Source organism: Aureobasidium pullulans (genome assembly GCF_000721785.1).
Source record: "Aureobasidium pullulans EXF-150 unplaced genomic scaffold scaffold_1, whole genome shotgun sequence".
Lineage (NCBI taxonomy): Eukaryota > Fungi > Ascomycota > Dothideomycetes > Dothideales > Saccotheciaceae > Aureobasidium > Aureobasidium pullulans.
The window spans coordinates 2613993-2635965 of record NW_021941021.1 but is presented as its reverse complement, the minus strand read 5'-3'; the positions used below and the strand labels follow the sequence as shown (position 1 = coordinate 2635965).

General features: G+C 49.9%; 9 protein-coding genes across 9 annotated transcripts; 2 read left to right on the top strand and 7 right to left on the bottom strand.

Annotated features, from left to right (window-relative positions):
- Positions 1–405: 405 nt before the first annotated feature.
- M438DRAFT_310151 (glycoside hydrolase) lies at positions 406–3033 on the bottom strand. Its single transcript, XM_029902407.1, has 2 exons — positions 2489–3033; positions 406–2433 (listed from the first exon to the last, which is right to left on the bottom strand). Exons 1-2 carry the CDS (start codon positions 2911–2913, stop codon positions 579–581), a joined length of 2280 nt encoding a protein of 759 aa, XP_029766305.1. The 5' UTR covers positions 2914–3033; the 3' UTR covers positions 406–578.
- A 1323-nt stretch (positions 3034–4356) lies between these two features.
- On the bottom strand, positions 4357–5350 carry M438DRAFT_19801 (uncharacterized protein). Its single transcript, XM_029899319.1, has 2 exons — positions 5268–5350; positions 4357–5216 (listed from the first exon to the last, which is right to left on the bottom strand). Coding segments are annotated over exons 1-2 (519 nt in total). The 5' UTR covers positions 5270–5350; the 3' UTR covers positions 4357–4699.
- Positions 5351–5428: 78 nt separating this feature from the next.
- On the bottom strand, positions 5429–7861 carry M438DRAFT_393894 (uncharacterized protein). The gene is made up of 7 exons (XM_029909134.1): positions 7665–7861; positions 7414–7606; positions 7329–7357; positions 6333–7275; positions 6067–6293; positions 5820–6010; positions 5429–5770 (listed from the first exon to the last, which is right to left on the bottom strand). Exons 1-7 carry the CDS (start codon positions 7788–7790, stop codon positions 5590–5592), a joined length of 1890 nt encoding a protein of 629 aa, XP_029766303.1. The 5' UTR covers positions 7791–7861; the 3' UTR covers positions 5429–5589.
- Positions 7862–8366: 505 nt separating this feature from the next.
- M438DRAFT_263027 (DEAD-domain-containing protein) lies at positions 8367–10538 on the bottom strand (the record flags this gene model as incomplete). Its single annotated transcript, XM_029899857.1, has 2 exons — positions 8367–8630; positions 8754–10538. 2 exons carry the CDS (start codon positions 10536–10538, stop codon positions 8367–8369), a joined length of 2049 nt encoding a protein of 682 aa, XP_029766302.1.
- A 199-nt stretch (positions 10539–10737) lies between these two features.
- Positions 10738–11355, bottom strand: M438DRAFT_263439 (uncharacterized protein; the record flags this gene model as incomplete). The annotated part of the gene is made up of 2 exons (XM_029899890.1): positions 10738–11022; positions 11155–11355. The coding sequence occupies 2 exons, from the start codon at positions 11353–11355 to the stop codon at positions 10738–10740; spliced, it is 486 nt and encodes a 161-aa protein (XP_029766301.1).
- Positions 11356–11629: 274 nt separating this feature from the next.
- Positions 11630–12352, top strand: M438DRAFT_351433 (uncharacterized protein; the record flags this gene model as incomplete). Its single annotated transcript, XM_029906713.1, has 1 exon — positions 11630–12352. One exon carries the CDS (start codon positions 11630–11632, stop codon positions 12350–12352), a length of 723 nt encoding a protein of 240 aa, XP_029766300.1.
- Positions 12353–12920: 568 nt separating this feature from the next.
- M438DRAFT_248328 (MFS general substrate transporter) lies at positions 12921–14430 on the bottom strand (the record flags this gene model as incomplete). Its single annotated transcript, XM_029899614.1, has 2 exons — positions 12921–13830; positions 13883–14430. Coding segments are annotated over 2 exons (1458 nt in total), but the record flags the coding sequence as incomplete, so codon positions are not given.
- A 4378-nt stretch (positions 14431–18808) lies between these two features.
- On the top strand, positions 18809–19273 carry M438DRAFT_246613 (uncharacterized protein; the record flags this gene model as incomplete). Its single annotated transcript, XM_029899594.1, has 1 exon — positions 18809–19273. A coding segment is annotated over one exon (465 nt), but the record flags the coding sequence as incomplete, so codon positions are not given.
- Positions 19274–19588: 315 nt separating this feature from the next.
- M438DRAFT_393891 (Formate/nitrite transporter) lies at positions 19589–21487 on the bottom strand (the record flags this gene model as incomplete). Its single annotated transcript, XM_029909133.1, has 2 exons — positions 20239–21487; positions 19589–19613 (listed from the first exon to the last, which is right to left on the bottom strand). The coding sequence occupies exons 1-2, from the start codon at positions 21006–21008 to the stop codon at positions 19589–19591; spliced, it is 795 nt and encodes a 264-aa protein (XP_029766297.1). The 5' UTR covers positions 21009–21487.
- Positions 21488–21973: the final 486 nt, after the last annotated feature.

Genomic DNA, 21973 nt, shown 5'->3' with positions numbered 1-21973 from the left:
GCCTGGATGTGATCGCTGCTGCCATCCAAGCCAACGCGTTCATCTAGAGACATTACAGTCATAGCTGTCTCTGATCATTACAGACATAATACTTGAATGCATTAAGCATCTCAAGACGATGTGGTCAAAGGCAGGAGCGAGGTCAAGATGCGAAAAGAGAAGGCGAGGTCGACGTGCCGCACTTTGGCGTCCGTGCGCTTCACATCTCGATGTGCTCAAAATCACCACTGTCACAGTACAAAATATTGGTCGGGTGAGGGTCTCGTTAGTCTAGACGATAACAAATATCTGACTGGAGATGAGGACCGACAATTCTGCTGATCAAGAATGCTTCAAAATAGTGTCAAATCAATAAATGCTTTTACACGACATATATACATAAAGCTGTACTAAATAAACCACCAAGCCACCACCGTCTTCTATAAACAAAAAGCGTATAAACAAAGCGTAAATCTAGAAAATCGTCTATCATGAAGTGAAGGGGAAAAGAAGAACAAAAAAACAAATGGTGCTGGACCATCGCTCAGGCAAGCCCGAGTCTCTGCGGCAGAGCTAGACTACCATTTTTCGAACTGCATCTAGCAGTAGGCGGTGCCGTTGAAGGCAGACTCTGATTTTATGACGCCAGCGCTGATGAGGTCGGTGTAGGACCAGTAATCTCTCTGAGTGCCCTGACCATCGACGAGAGCAGTGGAGTACGAAACAGCAGTCCAGAAGGAACCACCGCTGACGTACTTGCTCCAGGCGTAACGCTGGGTGTTGAAGATCAACTGTCTCTCAGAGATGGCGAGGCTGTTGTTGTACATGGTCTGGAGAGACCATTCGCCAATGAAGTTGGGGAATTTGGTGGCCTCGGCGATGAAGGCAGCCTGACCGCAGACGGCAGGGGCAACATATTGCGAGTAGGTACCGGCGGCAGCGAAGTAGTAAACGTGCGAGTCGATGACAAGGTTGGCAGATGCGTCGAAGTAAGGCTCCCAGAAGGCAGCACCCTTGAAGCAGTCCTGGACCATGACGGGGATACGGCTGTCGACCTTGGCGGTGCGAGCGACAACACCGTTGATGTAGTCAGCAACCCACTGAGCACCCTTGTCGGAGAGACCGGCGGAGGTACCGAAGCCAGAGAGGTTGTCAGAGGCCTCGTTGATGGGGCCGATGGTCCAGGAAGTCAGGTTACCGCTGGCCTTGATGAAGTCAAGGATGGAGTCAACGGCGGCGTAAGCGTAGTTGAGGTTGGTGGTGTTGTAGAAGAAGTCGTCGTGCATGAGAGCCTCACCAATGTCGAGGTTGTTGACACCACCGGGGAGGGAGTGAAGACCAACGATGATGTGCATGCCGTAGGTGTTGATGGCGTAATCAGTAATAGCCTTGAGGTACTGCTGCTGGTTACCGTGGTAGAGAGCAGATCCAGGAACGTTGACCCAGGCGGCGTAGGTGGTAGGAATACGGAGAGTGTTGACACCGACGGAGGCGAGCTGATCGATGGTAGACTTGTTCAAGAATGACTCGTATCTGGCTTCCAGAGTAGGACCACACTGGTCGCCAAGGGTCTGGCAGAGAGTCCACTCGTCAGGGGTGGTAGAAAGGTTGGCGACGCTGGCCCACCAGATGGGGTCGTGGGTCTGTTCCTTCTCGAGCCAGCCACCGAGGTTGGCACCGTTGGCCTGGAAAGTCTTCCAGTTGATGAAACCACCAGCAGTGGTGGGCTGAGCAGTAGCAGTAGAGCTGGCAGTGGCAGTGGCAGAGCTGATGATCCAGGTAGAAGTAGAGGGCTTCTTGCAAGTACCAGCGTCGGCAGAGCTGGAGAAACCGTAAGAGTAAGAAACGGTGTACTTGTTACCACCGCTGTTGGAACCTTTGTAGGTAGCGTAAGACGATGCCCAAGTCTGGGAGTAAAGGTTGCAGTATTGGCCAATGGCGACGTTGTTGCGAGCAAGAATGTAAGTGTTGAAGAACTTGCAAGTGGCCTTGTTGGCCTTCAGGTTGGTGGCACTCTGGGCGTCGCAAGCAGCAGCGCAAAGGCTGGCATCGAAAGGACCACCGGTGAAGACCTTGCTTCCAAGGAAGGTGGACTGGCCATTGCAGTCAACAGGGGCGTCGATAGCGGTGTTGCCGTAGTAAGAAGGAGAGGTGTAGCCATCAGCGGGCTCGATGGTGTTGTTCACGTAACCGTTGCTTCCGGCAATAACGACCTGGAAGCTGCTACGGTACTGACCAGCGTTGTTTGCGTTTGTAGTAGTGAGGTCTCCACCCCAGAATACGCACTTGATGTTGGTTGTCGAGGCAGGGTTCTCACAGCCAGTACCGGGGTCCTTGCTGGGGTCACGTTCGTAGTAAAGGTTGAAGGAAGCACAGCCAGAGATGGCGTTACACTTCTGGGCACACTTGGCGGTGTCGTACGAGGCGAGGTTGGTAAAACCGAGGTATCCGTAACTGCACAATATGGTCAGTACGTGAAGAAGGGTGACAGGTCATGGTAGATGCTTACGCATTGCTAGAGGCATTCAAGTTCTTGAAGGCCTGAGTGTAGCCGGAAGGAGTGGCGGCACCGGATGCAGCGCTGGCAAAGGCAGAGTAAGAGAGGAAAGCCGAAGCAGTGTCGGGAGAAGGGACAGGGCCGGAGCCGCTGGCCTGAACGGCACAGGTACCACGTCTGCGAAGAGTGGAAGAGCTGGTGCTGTTGGTAGTGCTGTTGGAGATGTCGATCTCAGTCTGACCGGTCAGAACGGAAGTCTGGACAGCGGCAGCAGCAGCATCGGAGTCGTAGCTGACGATAAGCTCATCGGTGTTGGTAGGGATGGTAACGTTCGAGGGAGTCTCAACAACATCGACAAGGTCGAAGTCAAGCTCCTGAGGAACAGGGGAAGCGAGAGTGAGTGCCGCAGCAGCGGACAGCAGGAAGAACGAGCGCATGGTGAGATGGAACGAATGTGTTGATGGAACTGTTGTCTGATTCTTCTTGTGACTGGGGGATGAAGATCACTTTATATCCCACCTCGTGTTGTGCTAGTCACCGGAGATCGAACTCCAGAGCTAAGGCATACTGTCAAGCTCTGACCAACAATGTCGAAATATTGATGACTCGGACGCACTGGTCAGGCCTCTTACCTTGGATCTATCTCAATCGATACAGATCGGGTGTTATCTCTTCTAGAAGCCCTAGAAGAAGACCGTAATGGGTTGTTCTTTGTCTAGTTAGTAAAGCCAACGAGGGCAAGAAAAAGCTTGACCTTGTGTAGTTGACCCATCTTTGACATCACAGGAGAAGTTGGCAGCTGAAGCAGAGCAGTACATGGCAAAGCTTGTACGGCTCGCGATACGAGCGACGGGAGAAGAAGGACGGGACCTTGGGAACAGTGGGTTCGGTCTGTGCTTACCGGAGGAAAATCCCCCAAGCCTCGTGCTGCTGCATATAGGGGAAAGATGATCATCTTCTGCAAGATCTAGAAGCTCAGATCATCGGTGCTGGTTTTCACTGAAGCCCAGAAAGATGATTGAGAGTGCACATAGCTAAGATGTTCACAAAAACAGCTCTGTGTTTCGCACTGCGTCAAGATACCGTTGTAAGGAGCTCTTCTCCGTTGTGGTTTCGTGTTTGGAGGTTGAAGAAAACGTCCTTCTTCGGTACCAGAGCCTCCTACACTCTCAGCCGAACCGGGTTGTTCTTGTTCCTTGCAACGGTTGTTTGTGGGAAGCGAGCGATAGGATGCCGAGTCAATGCACCGCTTCCATGGCTTGGTTTGAGAAATTGAAGAAGGGCTTGTAGGATTGGAAACATGAAGGGTTCTCCAGAACCCTAATTCGTCGACGAAATAAGCTTAATGTCATCCGGAAGTGGCTTAGGCAGGGAGAGGCTTGGCAGGCACTTCGGCGAACGACTCCCGCTTTCTGCCCTCATCTCGCTCTGGGTTTGGTATAGCCGCTCGTCTCGTCCGTACTGTGCCGGATTTTGGACATGATCTTCTTCAATCAATCTCCTTATGCTTCGGTAAGCAACAAGAATAGAATGTGAGTGGCGGTATTTGAAGTGCATGGAGTCGAGAGCATGCAAGTGAGCTCCTGCAAAAGACCATCATGTTCTTCCGATCTGATCCGTGAAGAACAGCTTCATACTCGCAGGTCTTTGAAGCATCCCTGTCAAGAATCTTTTCCTGCATTTAGTCATTGCTGTATAGTGAGAGTACCGCTCTTCGGAGTGTTGGTTCATCAGATAGATACAAGAATCATGATGCCCGAACTCTTTCTGTGTCTGATCATGATGCTTGGGATCATGATATCAACCCCGATCATGATAGGCTTGATCATGTCGACAGTCATCATGCTCTGGCCATCATGCTGCGGACAGCAAAATGATAGCCCCCTTCGTAGCCCTACAGCATCCTCCATATCGAGAACAAGGGCTCTCGTTTATCTCAGCTGTGTGATTTTGATACATTGATTCGCGGTTCCGGAGTTGAGCGAGCACATGGTTCTCGAGTGGATCGTGTTTGGCGCGCGCTTGATCGCGTCCCACCCACCTCGCCAACAAACAGATGTGGATCACATCAAGGAGCGAGCAAAGCAGAGCTCGTTGAGACGCATCGCACGTTCATCCACTCTGGAGATCAGTCTTCTGACAACTCTATCTTCACACATCTTGTAGAAACAAGGCTTCTATGATTGTTCTGTCTTATATACCCAATCATGCGTCTAGCCTTCTCTACAGCACATTCTTGTTCAAAGCCTTACCAGCAAACCAGAAAAGACGAATGCAAACAATGTTGCTAGCCCACCAAAGCACACTTCTGAACCCAGCAGCCTGTCTGGTAGTGTTCTGTCTGTACACCCAGAAATACGCCGCCCTCACCAGTGTGTAAATGGTAGCATATCTGTTAACAACACCTCCGTCCAATTTTGCAATCATGGCAGACAGGATAGCGGCGGCGAAAACGGTATAGTGTTCCATGGAGTTGGAGTGCGCGGATTGGATGCGGCGGAGTTGTTCTAGTTGCTCGGTGGTGAGTTTGCCCTTTGAGACGAGTTGTTCGGCGCGGGGAGATTCGAGGTCGTAACGGGGGTTTATATTGTTGTCGCAACCGTACGAGGTCTTTTGGAAGCGCGTGGTGGTGACGACGTAGGAGAAGAGGAAGTTTCCAAGCAGGAAGTATGGCCCATAGTTGGGGAGGGGGGCAAGGGTGTTGTTGGCTGTGAGGCCGAGGGTGGTGAGGAAGGATGCCCTGGAGATGTGTTAGTAAGGTGTCGCATTGCGAGAGAGAGCCGTAACATACATTTTGAATCGATCCTATGTGAATTGCAAGAATGTGGGCGTGTGGGATGAGTAAGGAGCGAGAAGTGGGAAAGTCGATGATGGTGGATGTCTTCGAGCTCCAGCAACGGTCCTCGGAATGTTTCACTCAGGACAAACTCTATTTCACATCATCCTTTGTGCCGTTGTGATCATACGGTATTTGATACTTCAGCTTGATATGTGTTTTCGCTATACCGAATACTCCTCCTGAAGGCAACTCATTGAGCACCATCTAACATCCTCCAAGAATGCCTGCAAACCATAACAATGACGTAGGTGACCCGATCCTCACGATGAACCTATTAGCTGACAAAATCAACCATGGCTTCCCACAAGGCTTCGTCTGTTTCTCCTTTGGGCAAAGGATGATCATCTTCCTCCGTGAAGCCATCCATTGGGACTCTTGTTGCTGGGCATATCGTGCCTACTTCGGGCAACTCACCTGTCTGGAAGTAGTTCCTCACGGCCTTGGATGCACAGAAGCTGGATTTGGGTCAGAAGTGGTCCTGTATGGTTGAGAGAATAACCTTACCTGACACCATTGACAGATGCATGTCCCACTATATCCAAAGCCAAGACGACCGAACCCCGGAAGCCCTTCGACATCTTGTAGGCATTGCGGAGGGGGGTAATGGGGTCAACTACGTTCCCCAGGAGGAGGATAGGATGAGCGGTTGTGGCGTTGAAGTCTCCCTCGTATCTCCAACTGTCACGAGCGTGCCACTGTAGTGTTCATGTCAATCTCCTGCGCTCGAGAGGTATTTGGCGAGGATTCTTACCTGTGTGCAATGCAGTCGGTTGTCGTACGCATCTCCAATTACCCTACTCTGTTCCATCATATCTTGGGTGTAACTCCAGTATTCCTCCTTGGTTGTGTTGGTACGGTCCTCCGCGTCAGTGCAGAAGATTGCATCGCGAATGAGAGCCATGGAAGCTCCGTCGAGCTCCGGATCGCAAGCACGTGAGTATGGTCCCTCTTTCTTGCAGGCAGATGAATAGGGTCCATCTTGATTGCAAGCATACGAGTATTGTCCATCTTTCTTACACAATTCGGGGAGATCTTTCTTCGTCGAGAATGTAGTAACACGTCGCTCAAACGCCGGAGCAGTAACCTCGCCTCTTTCGAGCTCTGCTAGTAGTTCTGCGAACCCGCCAAACCCAGTAAGCGCGCTGTATGCCATTCCGAAGAATACGGATCTCACTTTATCTTGGGTTATCAGATGAGCCGAGGTATGGTCTGTTCCTGGTAGGCCGACAGGGTTATGCAGAAGCTTCTGCATGATGTTGTCAAATCGCTCAGCGATAAAAGTGACGCCGTTGTCGTGATAGAGTGCACAGTTCTCGCGTCCGCCTAACCAGCAGTATTCTGCGAACTTTGAAATGGTGAGATCTGTGTCTTGAAGATTGGCGGTGAGTTCCCCTTTGTACCAGTCAAAGGAATCGACGACGCCATCCAGGACGACTCGCTTGACCCTCTTAGGATACATGTCGGCAAGAGTGGCTCCCAGTACAGTGCCGTAGCTGATGCCCCAGAACTGGACCATCTCTTTCCCAGGCTGATATTCGACACGAGAAAGCAGATTTGTGTCAGAACTTCCAGACGACTTGAGAAGTCTTCGAGCTTCTTGCTCCCTCCATTCGCCGTGCCTCTCAACGATTTCGATCATGTCTCTGGCCACGTTCGATGTAGACATGTGTTCGCCGATACCTGCCTCGATGGCTCGTTTTGAACATGAGTCTGCAAGAGTACGTTGGAGAGTCCAGATATTGCTGAAGGCTTCAAAGTTGCTGCCAGGAGAACCATATGCACTGAGTAATGTCTCGTAGCTCTGGCGCTCGAGGGAGTTGGGGAAACAGCGAAAGTTCGGCCGAGTATTGGCGACGCCTCGAGGATCAAAGCTCAAGATATCGAAGTATTTCGCGGTCTGATTGTCTGCAGTCGGTCCCGCGCTCACTAAGGTCTGGAGTCTCTTGCCCAAGTCGACTGCCTGTTTCTTGTCAGCATGATGTGGCTTGCTCGTCTTTGTTGTCTATGGTGTACCGTTTCCACACCAGAAGCACCAGGACCACCTGTTAATACTGTCAGTGACCAAGATCAGGACGTGCAAGTCTGGGATAGCGCTTACCAGGATTTACAATGACGACGCCACCGTATCTGGGGTCTGTGACCGGAACAGTAGCAGGAAGCCTGACGATGGCTATCTCTACAGTCTTGTTGCTTGCTCCTTCTTCGGCATTCCAGTCCATGGGAACTTGGAGCATGGCACACTGGAAGTCGTAGTAACAATCTTGATAAACTAGCGTCTCGCTTGCAAGCAACTGTTTATCAACTCATGTTAGCGTCGTCAAGGTAAAGAGAAATGATGATTCAACTTACATCATCCCAGGGAAACGTGGGATCTGCCAACAGTCTTGGATCTTGCGTGTTGTTGGACGGCTTTCTGGGAAAAGGCAACATGCCGGTGCTGGCCAGCAATAGCGATGAGGCGATATTGGAAAGCATGTTTTCGAGAACAGCTTGTGAGAATTGATATGTAAAAGAACAAAGCAAGCAATGAAATGATGATTCGGTGTGATGATACTTCGATTCGATGATGATGCTTCTCTTCAATGATGATGTTTCTGGTTGGTGATGATGGTGTTTCTGTTCGGCAAGCTGTCAACAGACGAGTTGTTGCCTTGCTACTTCTCAGCTTGCAGGCGCGACCATTTGCGCTGGGAGCTTGGCAGATATCGTTCTTTCCCAACAATGGAAGATCTGAATCTCTCGTCCCTTCGAAGCAGATCAGCATGCGTCATTTCAATTCTGAGCGGAAGGAGATCAAGCAAAGAGGAGATCAATTCTGATACATGTCTAACCACAACACCCAAGCCCCTTCATCATTAACGCCAATGCTTTTTACAGTAAGAAAAAGGGTATTTACTCCGACGCCCAATCGTGTTGTGTTGAAGAAGATCCCAGTAAAAAGTCCCAGTATTGTACAGTGAAGGGTTGTGGTATCCCTGAAAAAGAATAACGCCGGAGGAATATGCCACTCAGAACAACATGTCGGAAATGCTTTTGATCGAACAATGAAGATTAGTAGCGGTCACCACCGCCAAAGCGTCTGCTTTCGCCGGTGAAACCAGAACCGCCACTTCTGTCACCACGATCGCCGCCATAGCCTCCTCTGCGGTCACCACCTCCGTACCCTCCTCTACGTTCACCGCCGCGGTCTCCACCGTAGCCGCCTCTGCGATCACCGCCACGATCACCGCCGTAGCCACCACCGCCACCGCGAGAGAAGCCTCCACCATTGCGGTCATTTGAGAAACCACCGCGGCTGCCACCACGACCACCACCCTGGCGGCCACCCCAGCCAAAGCGGCCATCACTGCTGCGGATAGGTCTGTCCTCGACATCGTCAAGGTTACCCTCGATGATTCTGCCATCAATGTTCATGCCAGGAACTCTTGTGAGACCAACACGCGAAGCGAGGGCGGAAGAGATCTCCGGAGGGGAAGGCATGCCCCAGGCGTAGCGAGAGAGGTTGTTGATGGCGTTGACAAGAGCCTTCTTGCGGATGAAGCCATAGGTACCGATGTAAGCTTTGTAAGCATCGGCTTTGAGTTGCTTAGGGACGCGGTTGTAAGATTCGGCGACTTGAGCCAGGATGGTAGCTGCCGATTTGGGAACATCTGCCTCACGGGTCATGTCGACGGAGGCGGTGGCCAGTGAGGTGTCCTTCTGTAAGGGAAGGTTGTTGAGCTTGCGAGGAACTTCCTGAGCTTCGATCATAGGTGACAGCAACCAACCCTGACCCTCCTTTCCAGCACGAGCGGTACGACCGATGCGGTGAATGTAGGTCTCGCGGTCACGAGGCATACCAACCTGAATGACGTGGGTAACGTTGGGGAAGTCCATACCACGGGCGGTGACGTCGGACGAAACGAGAATACCAGAAGAGCATTTGCGGAAGTCGTCAGCGGCACGGGTGCGCTGGCCCTGACTCAATTTAGAGTGGATCTCGAAGACGCGAGCAGGGTAGAGGGCACCGCGAACATCGCGGTAACGACCATAGCGACCACGAGTGTCCTGCGGGGGAGGCATGGCATCCTCGTCAACGGGAAGCTCAGTAAGAGCAGCGGAAGCCAGGGTGACCTCGGCGGTCGAGTTGAAGTAGAGGATGGCCTTGAAGGGACGAGCATCGGGCTGAGCAGCATCGGCGATAGCGTTCTTGCACAGCTCAACAATAGCAGGTACAGTGTTCTCGAGGCCGTTGACATGTACGAGGTACTGAGGAACACGAGCGTGAGTGGGCTCCTCGTCATCGCGCACAGTCTTGACAATGTCGAAACCAGGCTTGAGGGTCTCTCTAACCAGCTTCTGGACCTCACGGGGAACAGTGGCGCTGAACATGAGAGTCTGACGGTTCTTCTCCTCGGGCTTGGGGAGAAGGGCCATGATCTCCTGGATTTCGGGCCAGAAACCCTGGTCGAGGAGACGGTCGGCCTCATCGAAGACCAGGGCATCAAGACCGGGAGCCTGGACACCAGAGTACTGATCGCTGAGGATGTCCTTCAGTCTACCGGGGGTACCAACCAAGATGTGGCAACCCTGGCGCTGGATAGCGCGCAGGCCGGCCGACTTTTGTGTTCCTCCTACTGCCGTCTGTACAATGACCGAAGTGTTTGCAACAAGACGCTTTGCCTCCATGGCGATCTGCTCGGCCAATTCACGGGTGGGCGAAACGATGATGGCGCGGATGTCGTCGGCGGTCGTCTTGTTGGCTTTGCGCTGGTAGCCTCTACCGCGCTCACCGAGAGAAGCGTCGGTCTTGAGGATGTTCTGAAGGACGGGGATCAGGAAACCAAGAGTCTTTCCGGTACCGGTCTTGGCCTGAGCAAGAATGTCGTTTCCGTTCAATGCCTGGTTGATGGTGGCCGTCTGCACCTCGGTCATGGTCTCGAGGCCCATGTCCTTGATCAGAGTCTGAACAACGCCTCTGCTGACCAGCTTTCTGTTGCCCAGCTCGGCGAAGGTTGTGATGGGACCATCCTCGGTCTGTTCTGACTGGAATCCAAGGCCTTCCTCTTCAGCGACGGCGGCATTTTGTTGTCTCCATTGGCTGGTCTGGTGCAAGCTTCTGGTGATAAGAGCTGCGTTGTAAGGTCTTGATATCCTTGAAACAGCAGCGCTTCTGCTTGTGCTTGAAATCTGAGCGACACTGCGCGGCAGCACCGTAGAGCACCTTCTAAGAGCTCCCAACATTGCGAAAGATGAGAATACACAAAAACGAGGGGAATAGGGTGATGTAGAATGCTTCGATGAGGCGAAGATAAATTTCCCAAGAGACTTTCACATGGTGAGTCCGTGCTTTCAAGACCCCGGACTGGATCATCGCCTCCGCCGCCTTCGCCGACTTCTCGACCTTGGCGATATCTCAATCCATCCATGACTACACCATTTTTCAAGTGTTTCTGTTTCGCGTCATGGGGAGAACATGTCCCTCGGCAATTTCCTCCTGGATGTCGCGCATACCCAGGTTCTTCTCGTAGAACTCTTTGCCCTCTCCTGGTGAAGCCATGAGCATTGCTCTCATCAGATGCGGCTTCGAGTCAAGAATCTCTCGACAACATTTGATCAGCCACTTGCCCAACCCTTTTCCACGATACTCAGGCGCGACGTACACGTCTGTCAAGTAATAGACTGTGACATGATCTGTGACAAAGCGAGCAAATCCAACTTGTTCTAACTTCTCGGCTCCGGCTCCGTTCCCTTGGAATTCGTTCGAAAAGTAGAATGATGGGTCCTCGAGAGTGGGTGAGGGTGTATCTGGTGAAGAAGGCTCTTCCGCTGATTTCGATGGTGGAAATGGTGGCTGTACCGCGTACACGCCCATCACCAGTGAGTTCGAGAGTATGTTTCGTAGAATGGCAGCAGGCATTGCTTTGGCCCAGTACATATCATCAGAACCGTATGCATTATTGACAAAGTCGTGCGAAACATTGTTCAGGTCGGTCGATATGAGGTATTCCTGTTCGGCGATGGTCGTCCGCCATTCTCTTGCTTTTTGATATGAGGCCATGATTGAGATTATTGTAAAGACGTTACAGTTCCGGCTCTCTTTCATGAGACTTGAAGGGTGACTGCTTGATAAGATACGTCATGAAGCCCTGCCGAGGCGTGACTCGGAGGGTCGTTGGAATTGTCTTTCTGCACTCACACAGCTCAACTGCGTACTTTTAGCAGCTCTCGGTCGCGACGACCACTCGCTATAGAGTACTGGCGGAGGACATCTGGACCTCTGGACTCGAAAGAAACAAGGTCATATCAGAAACAATTCGACCAAGTCCCACGCCATGACCCTGACCACGACACGGACCAAGCGAAATGTCGACTCGCTTCAGCTTCCCACAAGCAACAATAAAAGACCGAAATGCATACAAAAACTCGAAGACGCGCAACCTCAATCCTCGCTCTTTCAACTTCCTCATGAGATCCGACATCACATCTTCTTGCTAGCCTTGGCTAGGCCGCTCTCTGCCACGCTCCTCGACTCTTCTCACGATGATAGCCTAGACGTTGAGCCTGCTCTTCTGTCTACCTGCCATCGCGTCCGCGCCGAAGCTCTCCCTCTCTTCTACAGCTCCAATGACTGGGTCATCAAGACACGTCGCGTGGGAGGTGACACGGGTCGTCTGGATCCCATCAGCAAGAGGTTGATCACATACCAGTGCATACCTCGCTGGCTCGATGCCCTGCCTGACGACAAGATCGCTCTGATCAGGTCCATCGTGGCTATTGGCTCGCGAGGATCCTACGTGGACTTCAAAGGCAAATGGTGGGATGGCGATCGCGCCGCATTTCGCTTGCAAAGGTCGAACGGGCGCGTCACCTACCGCGTCGATGAGCTGGACTATCATGATGAAGAGGTAGAGCGAGAGCCGAAGCAAGAGAAGGACAAGGAAGCTTTCTGCAGCATACACCTGGTCGACCTGCTTAACGCAAGGATGCGCATCAACTCTCGTGGGAAGTGGCTTTGGACGAGGGAGCGCGTACATGATCTTGCATTTCTGCTGTGATGCATCATCATTATTGCCTGCCTCCTCCTTCAGATCAGGTCGGCCGCCTTCACCAGCGTCGGCTCGATCGGCCACGAAACGAAAAGTCTGCACTTGGCAGACAAGCTCACAAGTGCCTTCACAGGTCTTCGACAACCTCTGCAGAACCTTTCTTCCATGGTTGAAACACCTTGGAAAAGGCCTGCGAGGCCCGCGCACTTACAATCACAACGCAAACAGTACGTTACACCTCTTCTTCTCATCCTCTCTCCCATTCCTAAAATGATGATCACACTTCGTTACCCAGCTCACTTTGATGCAACAAAAGTTGTACTTGATGCAAACGCGAATCTACTTCTGATTTTCACCTTCACACTACTCTTCTCAATCAACTGTCTTTTGCAAGCAATGACTAACTTCGAGAATTAGGAACCTTGTTTACACATACAGAGCTGTTGTAGTTTGTATAGAGTGACTATATAATCAATATGAATTTACGAACTTTTAATCATAATCAAACCGTCTTCTCACTGCCATCCTCGTGCCCTTCTGTGACTGCTTCTTCCTCCACTTCCTGTTTCTTTTCTGCTTTATTGTACGTGCCCACGGAGAATATCAAAGCCACACAAGCTACCACAGCAGATACCCACATCGTCTTACAGAACGCATCAGCATATGCCACTCTCTCATCTACCACTTGTCCCAAAGTCGTCTTCCTCGTACTCATGACCCCCAAAATCGCACTAGACGCCGCAATCCCAATACTTCCACCCAACACTCTCGCCTGTGCCACAATCCCCTGCGCAACAGCATGATCCCCACGCTCACAATTCGTCGCCGCCACCAATGTCGAGCTTGAGATCGATAACCCTAATCCCAATCCTAGTAGTACCTCAAACCCATAAGTTTTAGCTTGGACACCATGATGTACAGACAGTGTAGACAGCAACCCACTGCCTAATGCCATCAACGCGCTTGCGATCGCTAGAGCAGGGAAAGAGTGGGAAGCAGTGAGGCCGCCTAGTATACTTCCTACCGCTGCGGATGCGAGCATAGGCAGTAGTGCTACTCCTGCTGTGAGTGAGGAAGTTCCATTGACGATTTGGAAGTGCAGGGGGAGACTGTAGATGGCGATGAAGTTTGCAAACCCCGTTAATGTGGTGACGATGACGGCGGAAGTGTAGATACGACGTTTGAGGAGGCGAGGAGGGAGGATTGTGGAGATGGAGTGGGTGGAGGCGAAGAGTTCCCAGATGAAGAGGAGGGACCAGCAGAGGAGGCCTATGAGTAAGGGGGCGAGGAAGATGGCTTTGGTCCAGGAGTTTGGGGTTAGCCCGGCTTGTTGGAAAGCAAAGACTACGAGGACGGAGGCTGCGATGAGTAGGAAGGAACCTAGGAAGTCGAGACGTTTCCAGGAACGACGAGGTGGATGCTTCATCATATCCTCGCCAGGCCAGGTAAGGAGAAACAAAATTGCAGCAATAACACCGATAGGCCCACTGTGCATCATCAGCAATTCGTCCAAGACAAATATGTTTGAAAACTACTCACTTGATCCAAAACACCCACCTCCAAGTCGTATACCTCGTAACCACACCTCCCACAACCGGTCCCATAACCCCCGCAACCGCAACAACCAACCCAGCCACAGCACCAATCCACTTCTTCTTCCTCTCCTCAACAATCTCCGGCAACAATATCATCGTCAACGAATACAATCCACTCCCACCCACCCCCTGCACAGCTCTAAACCCCACCAACTGAGCAAGCGTCTTAGCAAACCCACATGCTAGAGAGAAAGCAAAGAAGAGGATGAAGGCTAGGAGCCATGTATGCTTACGACCGATGACATCGCTGAGGTTTGCAAAGGGGACGGCAAAACCGAGGTAGGTCAGGGTGTAGGAGAGGGCTACCCAGGTGGAAGAGCGGGTGGCGTTGAAGTCGATGGAGATACTGTAGAGAGCCGTTGCTACTATGGAGGTGTCGAGGAGGGAGAGGAAGAGACCGATGCAGAGGCTGATTATGAGGAGAGTCAATCGCCAGGTTGGTATGGTAGGAGGTTCGATTTCGGAAGGACGCGGTGAGGCTTCCTCGATTGCGAGAAGCGGTGATGCTTTGATGTCCTCCATCTGAATATAACAATCGGGTGGTTCAAATATGGTCTGCTAGCAGGGATGTCTTCAAAACATGTTGACAGGAGATCGTGCAAAGGATATACTTATTGCGAGCTGTCAGACGGACATTTAATTGCACCTACCTTGCGCCAAAGCAGTGTTTTATATAGATACATGCCCAACAATGATCATGCTTATAGCTGTTTTGGGACTCAAATGCGAGCTGTTGTGTTACAAAAGAAGACTTTACACTGCACAGTGTGGATGTTACATGGAATCTTTGAAATCTGGCCTCTATTCCATGCCATGCCACCTTGCTGACTAATTATTCCATTTAATGCTATGTAATCAGTGGAATAATGCCAATTCCACCCTCGTCGTCGTCGCTGTGACCCTGTCCTTCCTCCTCCTGTATAGGCTCCTCCTTAGCTTCCTCGACCGGCAATTCGACACTCTTAAAGCAGAGGTTCTTCTGCCAGTTCTTAAGGCACTTAATATAGCTAAGGTTAGCCGCAGATAGCTAAGCTCTATCCTACGACAGGGTCCTCCTATAGCTACTAAACACCCTCTCTAACTTAGCAGACATCGGATTAATAGAGAGGACGTCGATAGCTATATAAGATAGGTTCGGATAGTTCTGCTATTGCGTCGGTTTAAGCTACTACTTAATAGGGTCCTTTGTTAGTACCGGAGGTGACTTCGTAAAGTAGACGAATTCCTTAGTAACTTAGACTAATGTTGTATACTATATAGATGCTTACTATAAGGCTAGCTTGTTCGACTAGTCCCCCTCTTATAATGACCCTATTAGGAGTAGTCTAATCTTGTCCTTATAACTCGCCGACTATAGAGCGCGAGCTATAGTAATGGCTAGAGCTCGCTATAACTAAGGCTAATAAGTTATAATATAAGCCTCGCGATAGGTTAGATAGAGGAGGAGGGCGGCGGTGTACGCTAGCGTATAGTCGTTAATAGCCTGCCATTTGTCGAGGGCATAGCGACTAGTATAGATAGCAGCAGTAAGGACTAGATCGGAGGTATAGCGGACGATAGATTAATTATAATGCTTTCTAAGAAAATCTATCGACATTAGGACCTACAAAAATGTTAGTGCCTAGATTATTACAGATTTTAGTAAGGATACGGCCAAATTTTAGGTTAGAGATTCTTACTTAGTCTAGAGTTACATTGTCGCCTTCGCATAACTTAGTTACCTATTATAGAGGCTCTATAAACTCGACGAGGGTCTTAAGGAACTGCTAATAGCGATGTTTTAAAGAGCTTTATTCTATGTTCTTATTAGCTAACTATATAGAGCGTATAGTAGATCGGCATTAGAGCCCTCGCTTGATTATAGCTAGCTAGCTGTTCTACCTCGTCGTATTATTAAGTATAGGTACGAGGCTAGTAGTTGCTTTAAACTTACGACGACGACGAGCTAACCTTATAACCTACTTAAAGAACTTACGAAGGTAGTCGACGGCCTTATAGTTAGCAATTCTAGTGCCCTAGCTAATTTTAGCAATGGCCTCTAAGGGCTCCTAGCTCTTAGTAATTATAGCAGTAATAGCTTCCTCTAAGCTCGCAGACATAAAGGCTTAACTAGCTAAGTTAATTTAATGACCGAAGTAGCGTGTTCGATGTTAAATAGGGTCCTATTTAACTAATAGGCGCTCGCGGAACAACGTAGCGAGGTGCTCCATTATAGTGTCGTTATAAGTAGCATTATTAGAGGTAATATAGCTAATCTTCTGCTAGATGTTATAGTTAACAATGGTCTAGAAGAATAGAGGCGCGCACTGTTTACTAGCATAGCCTATAGGTAGTTTATGCAGAGCGAGCAGAGCCTTATTTAATATACTATCCGGTATAACGAATCGAGCTATAATACTAAGCAACTTATAACTGCTATAGTTCGTAGTCTAAGCATCGCAGGTAAAGTAGATTACTAACTAAGAAGTTACAAGTAATGCCTTAAGCTAATCCTTATAAAAATCGTGTTCTTTTTTAACATGTTTAGCTATAGAGTAATGCGTCTTAATTAGCAACTTAGATACGCTAGGAAACACCTCGTCGAGCAAGGTATAGAGCTTACTATTACTAGCGGTACGGAAGGGGATATTACTCGAGGTAATATAGTCGATAAGGCGCCGGTTTAGAGTAGCTCTATTAATGTCGTTAAGAAGGCGAGAGGCGCGAGGAACTGTAGCTAATATAGTGCGTAGATAAGAGCTAGATTTCTAGTCGTGCTTGCGAGTAAGATATAACCTAATATTGTCGTAGTTAGTAGTTAAATACTTATAAGGACAGTCTCTATCCTTATAATAGTAGTACTAGATCTTCTTCTTACGCTCGCGCTCTAGCTTACTAGTGCGCCGAGCCCTTATATAAGACTAGAGCTTATTAGAATTACTACGGGAGGGGGTAACTTTACGAGGGCCTCGTCGATAGAGATTAGGTTATTCGTCGGTATTATTAGAAGTAAGAGGAGGCGTAAGAGGAGGAGTAATAGAGGGAGGCGTAATACGCTATCGCTTCGAGGGTCGAGGGATTAGAGGTTATTAGTCGATATCGGTGTTAGATTTAGCTTTAGAAGCTAATATATGATCCTCGACGAAGATACTCTCTATACGACCCTCTAAGTTCTAGTATTTAGCCTTAGGGACTATAACCCTCTTATTACGAGTAGCGTATACGTAGAGGGTACTCTACTTAGCCGCGCAAAGGAGCTACCTATCGAGGCATTAAAGATGTAGCTAGCTCTATAATTCTAGGTAGTTAGTGTCTTAACTAGTAGAGGAATACATAGTATAAAGGTTAGTATTAGGGTTCTTTAAGGTGCTAAATGCAACGGGAAAGCAAGTAGAGACTTAGCTGTTGATTTAAGAGAGGTGTCAATTTGCGAGAAGTAGTTAGGGTAGTTAGTATAGGAAGGAGGAAGGGAAGCGTCGCGAAGAAAAGTTAGCTAGTATCCGGCACGAACTCGACGCGTCGCTTCGCGTGGCTAGGCCAATCGGAGCTTCCGATCTAATCTCCGAGATTAGATCTAGCCAATCAAACGCGTCACAATCCGCATGACCGAAGCGAGGGTTTTTGGCACGGCAACCACTAGTCTCCGGCGAGTGCTAAATTGCCTCGAAGTTGCTGCTCGGTCGACCCTAGCTAAAAGTTTCGAACGACGACGACGACGACGACGATAAGGTGCCTATTACTGTTGGCATTTGGCATATTCTACTCGATTTACTGATTCTATTCCATGCCAATAGAGTGGAATATTCTAATATTCCACTTATTCCATGCCATTTAACATCCACACTGCTCTCAAACATCTACCGTGACATCAGCCGGCGGACTTATACCTCTTCGCCATTACAGCCTGCAAATGGGACTACAACAGTACCACGGTGTGAGGAGATCCGACAAGCGATCGGCTTCTGCTACCTATCATAAAAGGGTGCGTATGTCACGAGGGGAAGCCGTCGGCATCCTGCTGGAGATATAGTGGTTGGTGGAGAAACATTCTGAACGTTCGTCCTCGGATGCGGCTGAGCTATTGTCTCTCTTGTCGACTCGGTCAGGGCATCGTCGTATAAGCCCTCGATGCAACGCTGAAGAAGTTCGACGTTGAAAAAGTTCGCAGCTAAATATGCATGCATCTGTTATACTCATCGTGCCAGGCCTCTTCAGTCGTCAATACTGTTCTATACCGGTAGCATTTCGACCATAGTAGGAGCTTGCGAACCATCACAAAGTCACCCGAGACATCTTTCGAGCTTGCTCCGTGCTAAGCTCCGGCGGCACGGCAGGGCATACCCTTAGGAATGAAGGGATTTGACAGGTGCCGTTGAACCACCACATGTCCAGCGGCAGAGTGAGTCCTTCTCCACATAAGCAGCAGCTATACTCAAGCCACACCCATGGCACGAGTCAATAGCTAGAAGTAGTCGTTATAAGTACTCCTGATCTTCATCCCTTAGAACTCTATCACGAACTTGCATCACATTCCTTCTTGCCCTTGGTTGATTTCTCTGGTAGAATCAGCGTCACAGTCTTTATCCTCTTGTCATTTTGCCCCTTGCACACTGTTTATATTCTTTGATCATTCCCGTTTCGCTGTGCGAAGCTTGAACCAATCCATTCATACCTGTACCTTTCAGCAAACATGCACTTCTCTCGCATCCTTCTTCCCATTATCTCACTTGTGAGCTTGGCGGCGTCTTCACCCCTTCAGCATGGCAGACGGGAGGACACGGCAACCAGCTCGGTGCAAGTGTCTGCCACATCTACAATCTCCTCAAGCACTGCTTGCCCAACTACACCGGAAGAGGGCACATATTGCGGTTTCATCAACCCTGAAGATCCATGTGCTCCTCAACCCGGCGGTCAAGGTCCCACAATGGTACCAGACACCGTGGACACCTTCATCAACTACAAGCCCTTCCAAAGCATATCCCTGAACAACACTTACGCACCCGGCTACACCACCATCTCCAAAAACCTCACCTCTGCCGCAAAGAACCCCAACAACTACATCGGCCTCTACTACCTAGACACCTACGACGTATCAGCCTGCGCAGCAAAATGCAACGAAGTCTCCACCTGCAATAGCTTCAACATCTACATCGAACGCGACCCCAGCGTCAACCCGACAAAAAACGACTCCACCGCACCCACAGTTTGGGGATACTGGTGTCCCAACCCCTCATCGCTTACAAATTACAAATGTGCGCTTTGGGGTGATGGCATTTACAACTCTTCTGCTACCAACCATGGTCAACATCGAGGTGATTTTGAAGTTGTTATTGCTGGTAGTAATGCTTTTGTCAAGAATGGATTCTTCAACTCGACGATTTATTCGAGTGGGTCGGGTGTTGTGCCTACGATGGGAATGCCTTCGCCTAGTGCTGTTGTGTCGTATACGGGAGCTGCTAGTGGCGTGTCTACTAGCTTGAGTGTATGGGGTGGATGTGCGGTGGTGTTGGCCATGTTGATGGCTTTGTAGAGCGATTGGCTGGTTCCAGTTACTCTTGCTTTTCCTGCTGGTCGGGGATTGCAATAATGACTTTGTGTTTGCTGTTTTTTGTTTGTACAAAATAGTCATCTGTTATGATACCAGATATGTTTCTTGCTACTTATGCTCACTCTACCTCATTGCTCCTCTGTTTCTGCTGTCATGACATTGAGATGGCTGTGCGAAGACATTTGTGCTCGTGGAAAAATACAGTGTGAGCAATAGACGGGCAGCTGTGACTTGCCCAAAAATAATGAGTGATCGCGTAGTGAGAAAAAGAAAGCGGTGAACATGAATTGCATTAACTGCAGAATAATTACGGAAAGAGGATATCATACGCTTAGGTAGGCAAGAACGATCATAGTTGAGCAATAAATCAAAAGAGCAAAAAGAACTTCCTTTCCACCTCCAAGGATCGAACCCACCACCTCCATCCCGTACCGTAAACAAAAAGACAGGGACGGACGTCCCACCTTCTCCCGGCTTCGTATGATATACGGTGGTCAGGGGATCTCCCCCTAGGCCAAACTACCGCTTGGTTGTTCCTAGGTGGATGAAAGAAAGGCGCGCCGGTGAGTATATAAAGGTTGTGACTCATTGTTTGCACATTTGAGTGTGATTGAGGAGTGAAGGCATGATGCTACACAGCGCGCGTCATGCCGTCTCGACCATATCCTGCTGGCCCTTCGCCGACCACGGTCTCGTTGCCACTGTCTCTGCTTCTCCTTTTCTTGATCTTCGCCTCCTCATCCGCATCGTCGACTTCTCTTCCATACAGATACCAGAAAGGCAAAACACCTAGGACAACACCACCGACCAGATTGCCCAACGTGACCGGAATGATACTCTGATAGATGAACTTCCCAACGCCAAAGTTCGTGCCATAGAACATGCCGATGGGTATCATGAAGTAGTTGGCGATACTGTGCTGATAGCCCGCGATAACAAACGCCCAGATAGGAACCCAGATAGTGCAGATCTTGGAAACATATTCCACAGCGCCTAGCGACATGAAAAAGGCGAGAGCGACGAAGAAGTTGCAGCCAATACCACGGAGGAAATTGACGGACCATGCTACGTTCACACGTGCTTCGGCTTGGGTTACGGCGTAGGAGGTCATGGTATCTGTGTCTAGCACATTGCTCCACCAGGCCATGACCCCGGCAACGAATAGAGCACCACAGACGTTCCCGATATACGAGACGAACAGATTCTTAGCTGTGGCTTTAACAGACGTCTTGCGTTGGAGTGTTGTGAATGGAAGGACGAACAGACTGCTCGTGCATAGCTCCATATTTGTCAATGTAACGAGGACGAAGCCCATAGGAAACACGAAGGCGGCGATGAGTTTCGCTAGTGCAGGGTTGGATTCGCGAAGACCAGGGCTTCCGGCAAGGACGATCAGATTGACGAGACCACCGAGAGAGATGAAGACACCGCCGAAGAAGGACTTCACGGCGAGTTTACCCCATGTAAGGCGAGTCTTTGCTATGCCGGCCTTCGTAGTCAGGTCTGCGATTCCTTGAGGGGAGAACCCATTTACCGACGCCATGTCGTTTGTGGCCACCTGGAATCCTTCAACCGTAGAGGACAGAGCGGTGTTTGTTTAGCAAAGAAAGAGAGAATTGCAGCGGATGAACACCAGATATGGGGGAGCCTGGAAACTCGTACCAGCCCACCTGAGCATTTCCATCTTTCTGAAGTAATATACAAACTCACTCCGTCCACATGTGAGTGTCATCCTAGCGTGGAGACCGAACGCCAGGCGAAGTCGGGGGGTAGTATGAGCATATGCGATCTTGAAAGGGTCATATGATATTACTGATCAACTCCCTCAAGATCCGAATGGTGCTGAATCGCTGTCAAAAGGTCCACTCGTCCTTACAAATGTCTTACTCGACTATGGGTACTTGGTGCAGCTGCGGCTTAGATGGAGATATCGTGTACGAATAATTAGAGACAGTCTGCATCCAGCTGCATTTGGTAGAACTGTGTTCCCACGACATGAATCGAGTCTGACGATAATGCTTCCGAAGAGGTTGATGTGGAAGGTAAACAGAAGGGAAAGTGTTATCGAGACATGGGATGACGTAGACGTGACGCGGCAAGGATGCCGAACTCTGAAACTCTCTCGGGCTTTGCTCACCCACGCTCACCTTGCCATCGCTTTGTTGCTCTCTCCATGCTCCCTCCCAAACATACTTCTCGTTGTCTCTGGTCGAACATGAAGAGACAGAAGTCTACAGAATATGTTTCTGCAGTTCCTGCCGAAGCCAGTCGAGCACTGGAATGTTTTGGCGATCGGTAGATGTGACTTTCCTGGGCAACACCGACGTCAAGCTGTGGAAACCGCAACCACTGACGCACTTTTCCTGATGGAAGGCAGGATGATTCGAGAGTGTAGTATGCATCTCTCCAGATGCGACTCCGGCAGACTCGTCTATCTCTGAACCAATTCCGGACATCTCACAACTGCACCGGAAGAATCGGAACACGTCGAGAGCCATCAACTGTCCT

Bases quoted from the DNA above. Each gene is read 5' to 3' on its own strand.
- M438DRAFT_310151 (XM_029902407.1), bottom strand. From the start codon at position 2,913: ATGCGCTCGTTCTTCCTGCTGTCCGCTGCTGCGGCACTCACTCTCGCT. The intron at 2,434-2,488 runs GTAAGCATCTAC...CATATTGTGCAG, and splicing joins TTGAATGCCTCTAGCAATGC to TTACGGATACCTCGGTTTTA.
- M438DRAFT_393894 (XM_029909134.1), bottom strand. From the start codon at position 7,790: ATGCTTTCCAATATCGCCTCATCGCTATTGCTGGCCAGCACCGGCATG. The intron at 7,607-7,664 runs GTAAGTTGAATC...GTTGATAAACAG, and splicing joins CCACGTTTCCCTGGGATGAT to TTGCTTGCAAGCGAGACGCT. The intron at 6,011-6,066 runs GTAAGAATCCTC...TGAACACTACAG, and splicing joins ACCGACTGCATTGCACACAG to TGGCACGCTCGTGACAGTTG.